General features: G+C 40.1%; 1 protein-coding gene and 1 long non-coding RNA gene across 2 annotated transcripts; both read left to right on the forward strand.

Moving 5' to 3' along the window:
* Nucleotides 1-1918: 1918 nt before the first annotated feature.
* On the forward strand, nucleotides 1919-15057 carry nubp1 (nucleotide binding protein 1 (MinD homolog, E. coli)). Its single transcript, XM_085158147.1, has 10 exons — nucleotides 1919-2054; nucleotides 3856-3960; nucleotides 4078-4211; nucleotides 9262-9330; nucleotides 9445-9477; nucleotides 9566-9656; nucleotides 9744-9898; nucleotides 12666-12776; nucleotides 13648-13834; nucleotides 14686-15057. The coding sequence occupies exons 1-10, from the start codon at nucleotides 2024-2026 to the stop codon at nucleotides 14736-14738; spliced, it is 969 nt and encodes a 322-aa protein (XP_085014273.1). The 5' UTR covers nucleotides 1919-2023; the 3' UTR covers nucleotides 14739-15057.
* Nucleotides 4218-8822, forward strand: LOC146520380 (uncharacterized). The gene is made up of 2 exons (XR_014873887.1): nucleotides 4218-7672; nucleotides 7780-8822. It is a non-coding gene; the product is annotated as an uncharacterized LOC146520380 (long non-coding RNA).
* Nucleotides 15058-15304: the final 247 nt, after the last annotated feature.

Genomic DNA, 15304 nt, shown 5'->3' on the forward strand with positions numbered 1-15304 from the left:
TGCTTTCTGGTGTCCTCCTGAGTCACTGGACTTCTCAATATATTATTAGTCATGTACCCAAATTTATTGTCATTACAATGAAAACAGTGACATGGAAATTCCATAAAAAGCAGCTTTAATTGTACAGGATTACGACACGGTTTGCCAGAAATATTTTGACTTCAGTAGTGGCTACTGTTGGCTTTGCTATGTTTGATTTGGCAGATTTTCCTTCCTGGTGCAACCTTAAAGGGATTGGTGTTTCCTTCCAGGATCGATATGGGAAGCTATTACAATACACTATGAATCAGGAGTGGGAAATTCATTTTCTCAAGGGGTCACATGAGAGACACAATAAGTTGAACTGAGTTCTGCTCAATTTTAATTTTCTTAATCTCTTGTTGTTCCGGCCCTCCACAACAGTCCATGATTCTCACATATCCCCTTACGAGAAATTAATTGCACACACCTGTAACTTCAGTTCAATCCTTCTAAACCTGAAAATGTATACCCCCCCCACCCCCCACCCCATGCACATGTTGGAGCATAATTAAAACAACGCCGCTCCCTGGTGGACACACAAGTTGTTTTAGAACAGTCCATTAGGTTTTTTCTCCGTGTACTGTGTATATTCCCATAAAAATGTAGCATTATCACCACTTTTATAACATTATATTATCTTACATTATAAGATAACGCATTAATTAACATTTTAACTACATTAGGTCCACCGTTACCACAGCATGTGTCTCTGTTAGCTTCTAGTGATACAATTCCCATCCATGGATAGAAAAAGTCATTATCAAAAGTTATTTTCTTCTGTAACACATCTGTGTGAAAGGCCATCATATTCACATACTATATACCGAGACCCTTGTTCGCTTAATGAATAAATTGTTAAAATGCTAATATGTCTTTGTTACAACAAAGAATTACTCAAACAATCACAAATTGTCCTCAAAGTTTATCTCACAGACAAATTGCAGTCGACATTGGTTAATAACCTGAAGCTATCTAACTCTATCCTATTACTGATTAGTGTAATTTAACATCTTTGTGAATATAATTTAACAAATGAATTGCCTCCTTGATGCAGCTGTGGCATCTTTAAGAGCGATAGGGTTGTCTTCATCGTGTAACAGTGAAACTTTTTACCTCATCAGTATTGTTGTCTGCCTGTTTGGCAGGCGGGCAGCATGGACACCTAAGTTGACTGATATCACAGGTGTATCTACTAAAAAGTTTGAGTTTTAACCCCAGTGACCTCAAGGTCAAGGTCAAAGTCAGAGATCAGGTTTTCTGAAAGTCTTTTGTATCCGACAGCACACCATAGGATTTTCAGATTGATACCAGAGGAGCCTTCACTAAAAATCTTAGACGAGTTCAAATCTCAGTGACCTTGACCTCAAGGTTTTTTGACAATCTTGTGAACGGTTGCAGTAGTAGTTTTAGAATTTGAAATTGTCATACTATATCTACATTGACCTCTAGTGGCCAGTGTGTTGTTGTTGCTTTTCGCGGGATTTGGACAGGATATAAACAGGAAGTAACAGTGATCATAATTAATAACAAATAGTGGAGAATACTGGATTAAATAAGAATATGCTTCTTCCTGCTTCTTCAATTTATCATGTTTTCTTGTTATAATTTCCTTATGTCCTATCCTTTTCCTTTTTCCCTTTCTTATGTTTTTGTTTTGTTTTAGTTTTTATCTAGCTGCTTTACGATTGTAACATGCTCGAAATAAAGCCTCACAAGCTGACGTATGTAAGGAAAAATTCCTCAAACCGATCCTGAGTGTTTGTATTCACAAGACCGGTACAAATGATATTGTTTATGTATGTATGTATGTATGTATGTAGTTATTTATTTATTTCCATATTTATTGCTGTGCTCAGTACTGTATTGAGTACATTGAGTGCTGTTGTCACAGTCCCTCGATAAAACTGTTTAAAACTGTACAAGAAGAATAGAATCGACGTTTCACGTTGCGTATCCGGAACGTTTGGAGGGGAAGACTTTAATTGGAGGACACCTTGCAAACATGGCAGACGTACCAGAAAATGCTCCAGAGCGTAAGCCCTTAAACTTACTTTTCTTGAGTTTTAATACCTCAGTCATGTTGTTCAAGTTGTGTGTGGATGTAAGGAATTTACTTTTAACTGTAAGGTCGCGGTGTTAAACACACGGCGGTTGTTCCTCTTCCGTTATCTCTGTTGGAATTATCAACATTAATAGCTTTGAGTCTGTGTTTGAAAGGACATTAATAAGGATGTTTTAGATAAATTAATTTTCAAGGTGTTGTAATTTAATGTAATGAATGTATTACACGTTGAATTCGGGATATTCGGAAAGTTGAATGTGATGCTTATTTAGAAGCTTATCAGACATCGTTTGATGTATCACTAAAGTGTTTGTTTGTTTGTTTGTTTGTTAGCTTGCTTGTGTGTTTTTATTGCTGTGGTCAAAATGCGCATAATATCCACACAAGGGAATTTAAACGGGTATCGCAGTACGTCTTCCAGTTTTGCTGAGTCACGATGACAGTCTTCTACGCAGTTGTATAATTTATTATGTGAATACGTTTTAATAAAGTCATTTTAGTAGTCTCTTGGCTGAATGTTATATTAAGCTCTATATAAATGATTTTAAGGGACCATCGCATGAGAGCAGCTTTTCTTTTGGTATTACACGATCCCTTAGCAAAACTAGATGTAATAAGGTACCCATCAAGAATCTTCTAGAACAGTTCTTTCCGGATATTTGACCACTCTTCTGGGCAGGATTGCTAGAGATCATTTAAATTTGTTTGACCTGGCTTTTAAAGTAGTAATTTTCAGTAGGGTTGGGGCTTCGGGAAGACTTAATATTAGTCTGCTTTATCCATTCCAAAACCAGTTTGTGTGTTTGGCTTCATTTTCCTGTTAGAACACCCAACTGCTACCAGATTAGCTGCTGATGTAAGGTAAAGTTGAAGACTTGGGAGGTAATCCTCCTTCATAATTTTGTCCGCTTCATAAATTTCAGTCAAGTTTGAAGGTGTGGATTTTGGAGCAGGGACTTCTTTCTTAGTTGGCACCCTCACAGTAAAACTAGCTTTACTGTGAACAGTGATGCTGGTGTTTTAGCAGTTTCTACTTTACGGCAGGCTTGATCCTTAGTGGTTCCTGCATTGTTCCTGAACATCTGAACCAATTTCTCACCTGAGGGTCACGGTTTGGGTATTTTTTCAGATATTGGCAAATTACATAGAATTCTTTAAACTGAGATCTTGGAAGCTGCAGCTGTTTAGAAATGGCTCCAAGAGACCTTCTCAATATGTTTAGATTTAAAATTCTCCTTCTTAGGTCTTCACTGAGTTCCTGGGACTTTCCCATTGTTCTGAGTGTTGGTCAGTCTACTGAATGCTGTCAAAGAAAATCATTTTTATGCGAGCAACAACAAACTACTAGTTTTAGTCAATCATGATCACTAATGAGTTAACAGGCCTTGGCCTTGTCAAGAACCTTAAGCGTCATTTATAAAACATTAAAATGAATGTGTGTGTGTATATATATTTGATGCTACATGTATATTTTTGACCCTGTATGGATTAAAGAAAAATCCAAAATAAATTCAAAATTGTGCAATTAGTTATTGTTTCTAAAGGCAGATGTGTGCTGTACAATTGTCCCACCGTGGAAAAGGAACAGTTTAAAGAAATCATTAAAATCTCAAAGTTATGATGACATCTGTTTGAAAGCATTTTTGAAAGAATATTGAAGACAGTCAAGGGCATTTTATTTTAACGACAACCACTCAAAGCAGATCTAGGATATTTAGGTCTCTTTAAGGTGCTCAGATCTTGATGACTGGATTCTGTTTTATCCTTGTTAGACTGTCCGGGTACAACAAGTGAGCAAGCCGGCAAGTCTGCACCATGCCAGGGCTGTCCCAACCAGAAACTCTGTGCCTCTGGAGCCACAAAAGCCCCTGACCCTGGTAAGACTGTGTGCTATTATCTCATCACTTTAATATTTTGATACATATTTGGGCTTCTGCAGATACATTAGGGGATTAGTTAAGAGCTTAAAACATCTCGTTCCCGTGTGTCTGCAGCTATAGCAGAGATAGGAGAGAAGCTGTCAACAGTCAAACACAAGATCCTTGTGTTGTCTGGAAAAGGAGGTGTGGGGAAGAGCACCTTTAGCGCTCACTTGGCTCACGCTCTGGCAAGTGACATCAAAAAGGAGGTAATACAGAATATCAGTAATTGTCATGTTCAAGAATCGAGTTTGAGATGATTTCTACCGCCTGAGCTACAGCCACCCACAACGAGTGGTTAATGAGTGGTTATTTTTGTTACTGTTCCCTTCCTGTTAGCTTGAAGCTATCTGGTCCGTTCTCCTTCTACCTCTGACCTCAACAAGGCATTTTCACTCAGAGAACTGCCGCTTGTTTGAAATTCAGCAGGTTGCATTGACTAAATGCACTGAGTTGCTGCCGTGTGATTGGCTATTAAATTTACATATTTGCATTAACAAGTGGTGTCCAAAGTAGCTAGTGTGTGTAAATCCTGATGCTCTCATATAAAACATTAAAATACACTGACCACTAGAGGTCACTGCAGACATAGAGTAACAATATATTTGAATTCTGAAAGTAAATTGTATTACACAAGGAACATGGCTGTGGGTCGTCACTGATTTCTATAATCGGTTTAATTCGGATTCACAGGGTCCCGATTCGATTTGATTTGAATCTGGGAAATTTTGCCTCAGTCAGAAATATTTTCATTTTGATCATTTATCAGTATTGACTTTTGTGAGACTTCATCAGAGGTGTGAGCATCACAGCAGATTCCTTTGTGTCAAAGTAACTGAGGATAAAACACAGAAAAACATGAAGGTTTTCCTGGCCTGGCTTTTTATAGCAGATGATTAAATTAATTTAAAAACATTAAAAATATTCTGTAGTAGATCATAAGCTGAAAAAAAAACATGAATCAACATATGAATATTACCTGATGCTGCTGAAGTGAAACAGAGCAAAGTTACAGAGGTTTTATTAGAGATACAGCTAAACGTTTTGCAATTTGGTATAATTTTAAAAAGTTTAAATTTCTTCGGTATTGAACAGAAGAAATGAGAGTTTCTTGTCGCCGACACGCTGTACACAACGGTAGACTTGTGCGTGATAAGCAAGCAAATAATGAAGAAAACAGATATTTGAGATGGGAAACTGTTCTTGAAGTACACTGAGAGAGAGAAAGAGCTGTGCAGGAAGTGTGATTTTTATTGTGGTGGAAGAAAAACAGCAAAAGTAAGAAGGATCTTCTTTTGCTGCTGCTTCAGTGAATTTTGGTCTGAGAGAGACAAAATCTGCAGCTTCATAATCAGTGAGCTGTGAGCTATCAGCACCGACGGCATGTACGTGCTGTCGGGTGAGAAAGCCGACAACTCACTGTGTGGAGCTTTGTGTGGAATCTGTTTACCTGCTCTCATTTGCTGTTTTAGCTTTAACCTGAGATTCTGGCGTTTCTGGCAAAATACATTTATATTTAAAAATCAATTCAGGGTTTAAATCAATATCACTTTATTCAAGCTAAAATTGATTTGAATTGGAAAATCGATCATTGAAACCCAGCGCTAACAAGGAACACAGTGCTATCACTCTAAAAGATGCCACAGCTTAATGCAGGAAAAAATATATTAGTTACATTCAAAACAGTGATAGATTATATTAACCAGTAGGATGGAGTTAGATGCCTCAGGTTATTAGTCTATGTCTCCTGCAGTTTTTCTGTGAGATATATCTCTTTATACGCCAGTTTCTTGTGTAGCTTTCACAGTTTCAAGTTGAACATGGCAACATTGTTTAATTAATGTTAATCAAATTAATGTTTTTATTTGTCTTGCATCAGTTGCAGAGTGAGTGCTACATGTATGTTTGCTGTAAGCAGCAAACTTGACACTCGATATTTGTACATCCTTTGATGTACAAATATTTATTATTATTGGCATTATTACTGACACCTGTCTTGGTGACACGGCTAACACAGAGCTCATTAAAGCATTACCCAGTCATTAAAGTTTTTATTAACTTGCAGCCATAAAAGGCTGATGGGGGCATTGCTGGCTTCCTGCCGGACGGCGACATGGACATCCATGTGCGATAACTCAAGAAGGACGTCAACTAGGATTTTAAAACTGGCACCACAGATGTATCTGCTAGGAGGCTGAGGGGTACCAGTGGCCGCCACCAGTAGTTTTATTGGACCTGTACAAACAGGCAGGTGGTGGGATCGCTGTTTTATATAAAAACATTTTCAGCTGTAAATCTGCATCAGTTATCTGATATTTTAATTCCATATCTGCTGCTCTATCTCCCGCGTGAAATGAAGTGCTGGATAACTTTTCTGATGCCGTTTCTCAAATGAACTGAGAGAGAAAATCATAAATCATCATAAACTGACTTTGAAATCTATAAGAATTCACTTCATTATTGCAGCAACGAACTAAAAAGAAGCAGACAATCCTACATCTCACAACTTATTAACAATATTCAGCATAATTCTGCTTTTTTTATTCGTATCCACTGATAAACTATTGAACATTTCCACTTTCTAAATCTAACAAATTTCTTCTTTACTCTGGAAGAGTTGAGTTGTTTTTTCCCCCCGCAGTAAAGTTTTTAATATTGGAGGTAATATGTTAGCCTCTTGTCCTAATTTGGTAAATGGCCTGCATTTGTATAGCGCTTTACTCAGTCCCTAAGGACCCCAAAGCGCTTTACACTACATTCAGTCATTCACCCATTCACACACTGGCAATGGCAAGCTACATTGTAGCCACAGCTGCCCTGGGGCGCACTGACAGAGGCGAGGCTGCCGGACACTGGCGCCACCGGGCCCTCTGACCACCACCAGTAGGCAAACATGGGGTTAGTATCTTGCCCAAGGATATTTGGCATGCAGCCAGGAGGCAGCCTGGGATCGAACCACCGACCTTCTGATTAGTGGCTGACCTGCTCTGCCACCTGAGCTACAGCCACCCTATGTAATTATCAAATTACTGCCACAAGCTCATTTCCAAAGAGTAGCTTCTTGACAGCCACCGTTTCACTGAAACCAAGATGAGCCTTCAATGAACCGTAGATGGATAAACTGGAGGGGCAGATTCATATCTTGGGTCCTGTGTCAGGCCGTTGCTGGATTTATTTGTGAATCACCATGTTGGTGCAAAAATCCTATTTTATTCCTGTCAAACTGTCTTGTGTTTGTTTTGGGGATTTTTTGTGGATTCAACTAAAGTAATGGGAACAAATCATGTGTTTTTGTGACAGAAAGAAAGTGCATAAAGATAAAATATGCTTGAATGATTCATAGGTCAGTGTTAAGTGGCTGAACAAACCAAAAACACATTCCTCTGAGAGGGAGAAGGGTGGGAGTGAAGATTAGTGAAAAAGCAGCCAGTGTCCAAAGATAAAATTTTGACAGACTTCAGGAAGCCTGAAGAACTAAATCTAACGAATTTCTTCTTTGCTCTTAAAGAGTAAAGTTTCCTTGTTGTTTTCAGAGTAAAGTTTCTAATATCGGCGGTAATATCTTAGCCTCTGATGGCAAAATGCTCAACAGCACTTTAAATTTAATGAAAGTCAGGCTCCAATCCTGCATCAGCGGCATCTCAATAGAAATCATTGTATATATTGTTAAGTTTATGTGCATTTCTTTAAAAAAAAAAAAAGTATCTCATATTGACTAATGCTGTCTCACCCGGAGATATAATGTGTGGGAGAATCAGTTTTTTAGACATCTGTCAGGGTATTTTTCTAGAATTTTCTAATTTGCATTAAGAAGTCTGTCCTCATCTTTCTTCCGTAAGATGTACACCACTGTCTTCTGTTTAAAGTATTCTGTTAATAACACTTTGTTAGTGTCAAACTGGCAATCCAGTGATACCAGAGATGTTGTTTTCCTTAAATCTGCACGGCTTAAAATACTTTGAATTTGCAATATCTGTGCAGTTTGCCAGAATTAATGATCAAACCAAAACCTGCTCTTCAGACCTGAATGTACTTAATAATAATAATGGATTGGATTTATATAGTGCTTTTCAAGGCAGAAAAGCACTTTACAATTCCATTATTCATTCACTCTCACATTCACACACTGGTGGAGGCAAGCTATAGTTGTAGCCACAGCTGCCCTGGGGCAGACTGACAGAAGCGAGGCTGCCATATCGCACCATCAGCCCCTCTGGCCAACACCAGTAGGCGGTAGGGTAGAGTGTCTTGCACAAGGACACAACCAGGACAGAGAGCCCGGGGATCGAACTGGCGACCTTCTGGTTACAGATGTGCTTCCCAACCTCCTGCGCCAATGGCATGATGTGCGCAGTTTCTGTTGTGGTCTCTCGTTTATTGCGGGAGTTATGTTTGGAAAATAACCCGCGATAGGTGAAATCTGCGAAGTAGCCAACTTTATTTTTAACAATTATTATAGATGTTTTAAGGCTGTGAAACCTGTCACTACACTGTTGATACAGGATGGCATGAACATTTTCACACTTTTCTCTCTTGTTTAAACACTTTCAAACCTCGGAAAAATAACTTCAGTATTATAGAATGAAACCAAAGGCACCCGCGGTTGCCTTTGACGGCGCAAAACGTTTCGTCAACACTGTTGTGTTTCTTGGGGAGAAAACTTACAAACATGCAGTGCAGCACTTCAGAGTCACACTGCTAGCGATTGAAGATTTATGTAAATTTGACAAGCTGAACGCATTCTGTACTGTAGAGGAGACACGGCACGAGATTGAGTGACAATGGCTACAGCCAATCAGGACACAGAACATAATCCGCTGGGGGAAAAGCATGCAAAATTGCACAAAGAAAATCTGCGAAACAGCAAGGCTGTGAAGGGTAAAGGAACCGCGTTATAGCGAGGAACCACTGTATTACATAAAGTTGTTTTTTAGGCTGAATATAGGTGAACATGACATTTGAAAACTTAGTGTAGTTTGCGTAAATCATTATTTCTTAGTTGAGAGAAAATCTCATGGTAGACTTAGCAGGAGTTTTTAACTTTGACGTTACCCGTAAACCACTGGAGTACAAAGGTTCATTCACAATGATGTCATCCATAGTAAGGGGATCAACTGGACACTCCCTCGCAAAACATTCCACTCCCCAAAGTTTTAGCAGCTCCTCAGAAAAAATGCTGATAAAGTTGCCTAAAACAGTTGCCTTCATTATACTGGACTTCCGACTTTTCATGCTTCCACTTTCTTTTTCCTGTATTAGATTGCCCTGCTTGATGTAGACATCTGTGGTCCATCCATTCCAAGGATCATGGGTTTAGAGGGAGAGCAAGTAAGTCAGTAGGCAGCTGTCAGAAACGGCTGTTATATATATTGGTGCAACATTTTAATCATAATCTCATGTGGACACAAAGATTGAGCTGTTTTTCTGTCGTCTCCTGTGTAGGTTCACCAGAGTGGCTCTGGATGGTCCCCTGTGGTGAGCTGATTTGAACGATTTATTTCTTTTTAAAATTATTTTCTTTATTAAAGCATAATAAAACAGGGGCCTCTGCATTGTGTTGCAGTATGTGGAGGACAACCTGGCAGTCATGTCTATTGGCTTCCTGCTAAGTAGTCCCGATGATGCTGTGATCTGGAGAGGACCCAAGAAAAATGGTGCGGTAATGTGATGTGTGTATGTGAGATGTTCACGTTTCCAGATCTCACATAGCAACAACCTGTGTGGTGCTTGTGTCCAATCAGGGATCATTAAGCAGTTTTTAAGGGATGTGGACTGGGGGGAACTGGATTACCTCATCGTAGACACTCCACCCGGCACCTCTGACGAACACCTGTCCATCGTCCAGTACCTAAGCGCCACCCATGTTGATGGAGCCATCATCATCACCACACCACAGGTAAAAGTCTCGGCTTTAGTGTGAGCAGGTTTACGTTAGTATATGAAGTGCTCTATGGGAGCTTTTTAAAGTCAATAACCTTTGAAAACACTGCTGTGGTGCAATCTAGGGTTTTCCCTCTTTGTACACACCTGCTTTTATAAAACATTCTCAGATGTTGTTTGACTGATGAGCAGCCAATCATCCTCATATATGTCCAGTTATGAGCCGCTGCGTTTCATGTTCATGTCTGTTTTCACACATAGGCAGTCATGCTCAATGAAGACACACAAACTCCAGGATGACCACCATGAAAACATTTGTAACCTAATGCTAATCAGATGCTTAAAGCCCCTTCACCCAGCTGAACATGGAGATTTTAAAGACACTAACAAAGGCAAAGTGGCTAAAACTTCAGCTATCCAGGGCTTAGAGTATGGCGTTATTTTTGTGCCACTATTCTGAGCGCACGTAAAAAAAAATTGAGCGCAAGTGTTGCATTTTGAGGAGTAATTCATTGAATTTCAGCAAAATTTATAGCTGCGTGCAAAAATGTATTTCAGTGTTTTCTATTATCCACACACACACAATAGCAGCCCCTCTTGCTCAGTTTTTTGCATTTGCGCTTGCTTGCAATGTGTTGCTCGCGCTCTCAACATTTCTGCCCGTGCGCGTTCAACTCTTTCTGCACACCGTTATATTTGCAGTTTGGGGGAAATTCAGTTCAGTTTTATTTCTATAAATCTCAACGATGTTATTGAAAGAAACCCCAATAATCAAACGACCCCATGTGAGTGAGCACTTGGCGACGGCGGGAACGATAAGCTCCTTTTTCACAGGAAAAAAACCTCCGACTTTATGAAAAGCTCATTTTTGTTTGAATATGCTGTCAGTTATAGTTCTTAGAAAGACAACCAGACAAGGAAATTCCAGTCATTATATTTCAAGATACCCCTTTCTTGCTTGCACACACACCTGCAGCTAAACATCAGCATCTTTCAGTTAACTCTGAACCATCTGTGAGCTCATTTGAAACTGAAACTTTAGCAGCCCGACGTTTAGCTGCATAGCTCAAGCTGTGTGTCCTAAAAGCTCTCTAACTCTCACTCAGAGGTTTCAGTGTTATTAAAAACCTACTCAGTTTTAGCTCAGCTATTTTACATTAACAATTGCAGCTTTAAAATGAATAATATATAAACATGTATTCAAATACTTATGAAAATTACCTGCTATCAGCCTTAAATTGAAATTTAACCTGCAGATATGTCTGCTTTCAGTCCAACGGACTTCACTTGGTGATTCCCTAAATTTCCCCCAAATGATTTTAACAACCTGAACTTCTGTATACAAGTTGAGTCATTTCAGTCATGTAGTATTGACTCTGAAAACCACAGGTAGGCAACTGGCTTACCTCAAAAAAAAACTCAGCACGTTGCATCTTGCCGTATGCAGCTGCCTTCTGTTATGACTAATGCTGCTGCTGGTTTGTGGAATTGGTGGTGCTCCCCCTTTATGGCTTTACAGTATACTGACATGTTTAGGATGTCCTTGAGACCCCTGCTTTTTCAGCCCACTATGAAACGTAAACACAGATGAAATTTGAATTTTGCACCAGCAAATGCACAAGTCCGTGGATCATCCAGAGTAAGCGCTTTACAGTGAATCCACTTGCACTAATGATTGTCTTAGAATGCACACATTAATGCACAAAAATAGTGTTTTAAAAATATGATATGACAGGTTTTAATAGGTTGGATTATAAGGGACAAAGACATTTGTTGTGCAGGTGCTGTTACTGTTGGCAATAAAGCAATTCGACATGGTCATAATCATGGCGCTGTGGCCGAGTGTCAATGAAGATGAATTGCTTTATTTCACGAGATGCTTTTAGCGTACCACAACCAACAGAGGATGCTGTTCCATCATGAAACCATCGTAAAAAGAAAAGCGAGAGCCCATCGCACAATAAAATGTTACACAGGTTTTTTACAGGCATGTTTGTAGACAACAAACTGTGCTGTGCAGAATAAAAATAATGTCTATTGTTGTCTTCCACGGCGCGTTTCCTATAAATTTTCGTATCTAATTGGAAGTCAACTCAGCACAAAAGCCGTTCGCTTCACCTGCTGACATCACGTGCTTTTGTTACCTGGTTTGTAAAGGTGATTTTGGTGTGATGAAGCCACAGACAGGATAGGCACAGGGCGGTGTTTTTGCTGAACGAGCAGCAACATGTCTGCCAGCAGGGCATCATGATATTTACACACAAATACTTGGAGGTTAACCCAATGTTGTCCTGCATGCAGACAGTAAAAAGACTGTGATCCGGCAGCCGTACTAGTTCTGTCAGTCATGTTTCCTGCTGATGATTCTTCCCAGGATCTAGTGTGGCGAACATTTAGCGCCTTGTCAATAAATGTGGCTTACTCTACTTGTGTTCAGTTAAGAAGACCTCACTATAAGCTGTGTCAAAGTTCTTATTGCACTTGGTGAAATGAAGCACCAATTTCCTGCTTCTTAGATTAAGCTCAGTGCGGTGAAGTCAGAAAGCAACAGACACACTTCCTCATTCCGCCTGATCTCACTAACCCACGACCGACCACACACACCCAGTGGGAATTACCAAACAAACAAGCCAGACGTGTGTGTGTGTGTGTGTGTGTGTGACGTCCTGCGTCCCCCTCCCTGTCCACCGTATGCTCCCCCTCCCCACCCACACATACACACAAACTTCAACCCTCACTTTTGCCTTTCTCTTTCTGTGGTTCCTGTTTCCACGTCTGTCTAGGAGGTGTCGTTGCAGGACGTGCGAAAGGAGATCCGATTCTGTCAGAAGGTTAAGATGCCGATCATCGGGGTGGTGGAGAACATGAGCGGCTTTGTCTGCCCTAAATGCAAGGTCACTCTCACACACACACCTGTGCAAAACACAGATAAGTTCAAAATGCACCAGATCCATGTCTCTGTTCATTTTACATGTTTTTTGTCTTTTGTTTTGTTTTTTTGGATAAGATAATTGGGCAAAAACGAGAACCACATTGACAAAAAAAATTACAAATCTGATCTAATCTGGTGAGAAATGTATACATGCACTGCGAGCATACGCTTGATTAGTTCTGGTAAGTAAAGAAATGGAGCACACAGAAAAGAGGAACGAGGTCTGAAATATGTGCTCGCATCTGTGCTATTTTAGCTCATTACAAAAAAAAACAGGTTGTGAGGAGGCTTCGCCTGCTATCCTGTGCAGATATACTGCAGATACACTGAATAGGATACAGTGCACTCATTTTCACAACCACAAGCAAGCTCACCCTGCACAAAATCAAAACAACAAAGTTCTGTTTCTCTATATTTTTATGTCTTGTTTTTTTCCTTTTAGATTTAATTTCCTGAGGCTCTTACATCCCTTTAAGGGAGCGCCTTGTGCCGTTTCCTTTCTATTCAACATCTGACATCTGACACTGAGGGGAGATTGAGCCTAGAGGAGATGATATAACAGGACCACAATGTCCTGTCCTATCACTAAACAGTGAAATCACCACACTTCAAAGAAAATGTGGGAGATGCCATTTAAGCAACCCTTTTAAATCTGCTCTCTCTCTGTGCAGCGTGTTTTAGTTTTCCGGGTTACGGCCTGATCTTCGAGCTAGAATTCCCAGTGGAAAAATGTCGTGTTTACACAGTTAATCAATCCCAAATTCCTCATGTGTAGATTAAGAAAGTACCTAGCTGATCCATGCATATTTTTTTCTTTAAACTCTTCCTTGTAGAATACGTCACAGATCTTCCCTCCCTCAACCGGGGGAGCTGAGAAAATGTGTGCAGACCTCAAACTACCCCTCTTAGGAAAGGTGCCTCTAGATCCCAGGATAGCACGGAGCTGTGACGAGGGCAGGTCTTTCCTGAGCGAGGTGCCCGACTCCCCCGCTGCGGAAGTCTACCAGAAAATTGTGAAAAGTGAGTTTGTTTTTAGAAAGAGACCCACACAAATGAGCATCGTACAATCAGTAACCATAAAAGGCCAAAACAAATCTTGTGTGACTTAAGTGTAGCCGTCAAGGTCAGCTGGACTTGCCTGGAAATCCCCTTCTGACCGTCAGCTGGCAATCCTGCAAATAGAATAGAGGTTTTGAGAAGTGGGTGAAGTCACAGGATGCCAAAACTGGTGAATGCGAAGATGGTGTGAAACTGTTGCCAAAACAAAAAGAACCAAAAAGAAATCCTCTCAGCTCACTTGCAGCAATGTCAACACTATCCCCACCGCTCAGGATGTTACTGTAGAGCTGTCATGTGGACTTTGTTTTCTCTCAGTTGTAAATACACACAGTGGTCAGATAGTCAAAGCAGGGATCCAGGAGATGTGCCAAGTATAGAGTTCTGCATTTTATGACTCCCATCCCTTTATTTGCACATCATAAACAAACCCTTTGGCACCTCATACGTCATAGTTTGCATTTTTCCTAAGAAGGAAGTTAGATGCACAGTCAGGCGTATTCCTCCTTCCAGTGAAGACCCCCGCCGGTTTTGATGACTGGATCATTTAGCTGACGGCTCAATTCCTGATTAAACAATGAAAGAGGAAGCGGTCGCTGTATAAATGGGAAGCAGCCAATCAAAAGAGGAACAGTAGGAGTTGTATCGAAATTCAATTATGCTTAAAGCATGAGATCAAGTTTGTGGAGTCTAATGCGGTTTGCGTAGCACCTGATTCACGGAAACCATCAATTGACGCACATTTATTTATCAGCTTCATCAAATCTCATTTATCATCATCATTCTCTTCTCTCCTCTTTCTCTTTCCCTCAAAGCCATCCAGGATTACTGCTCCAACAGGGTAACAGAGGAGCAAAGCACAACCTGACCACATCAGATGGCATCCATACATGAGCAGAACACCGTGGCAGATCACATGACGGCAGACGGGCACCGAATAAGAGGCACACGAAGAGCACAAGAGCTCGTACATATCAGAATCGCAGCATTTCTGTTAGACAGTCAGAGAAATCTTATCATTCTTTGTTTTCAGTGATAGGTTTCATGCATTGATCAGATGCTGCCATGCCAGAGCAGTATTTCCTGAAGAACTACTGAGAGTAAATGAAATGAATACATAATAAGAGTCTGTAGAAACTGAAATTACTTCCCATTTCATAAAACAAATAAAGTCATCATCCAAATAAGCACCTGTGCCCGTTTTGAATATGAATGCACTCATTATGGAATGATCTTTATGAGGCTGTCAGGGTTTACAATGATTTACACGTTTGTTTTGAAGGAAAGCAATATCATTTTGAGCTTGAGTAGTTTTAACTAACAGCACATTTGTCGTGGGCTGTTTGCCAGCTGCAGGTTAGACAAACGATAGTAAAACTGTTAATGGTAGTAAAGGCCCGGCCATGCAAGATGTCAATTTTTGGTGTTTGCATG

The sequence above is a fragment of the Neolamprologus multifasciatus genome, chromosome 4 (assembly GCF_963576455.1).
Source record: "Neolamprologus multifasciatus chromosome 4, fNeoMul1.2, whole genome shotgun sequence".
NCBI classification, from domain to species: Eukaryota; Metazoa; Chordata; class Actinopteri; order Cichliformes; family Cichlidae; genus Neolamprologus; species Neolamprologus multifasciatus.

What these genes read in the sequence shown, in the direction of transcription:
- nubp1 (XM_085158147.1), top strand. Translation starts at nt 2,024, where the DNA reads ATGGCAGACGTACCAGAAAATGCTCCAGAGC. An exon ending in CAAGTGACATCAAAAAGGAG is followed by an intron (nt 4,212 to 9,261) that starts GTAATACAGAAT and finishes TTCCTGTATTAG; the next exon opens with ATTGCCCTGCTTGATGTAGA. An exon ending in TCATCATCACCACACCACAG is followed by an intron (nt 9,899 to 12,665) that starts GTAAAAGTCTCG and finishes ACGTCTGTCTAG; the next exon opens with GAGGTGTCGTTGCAGGACGT.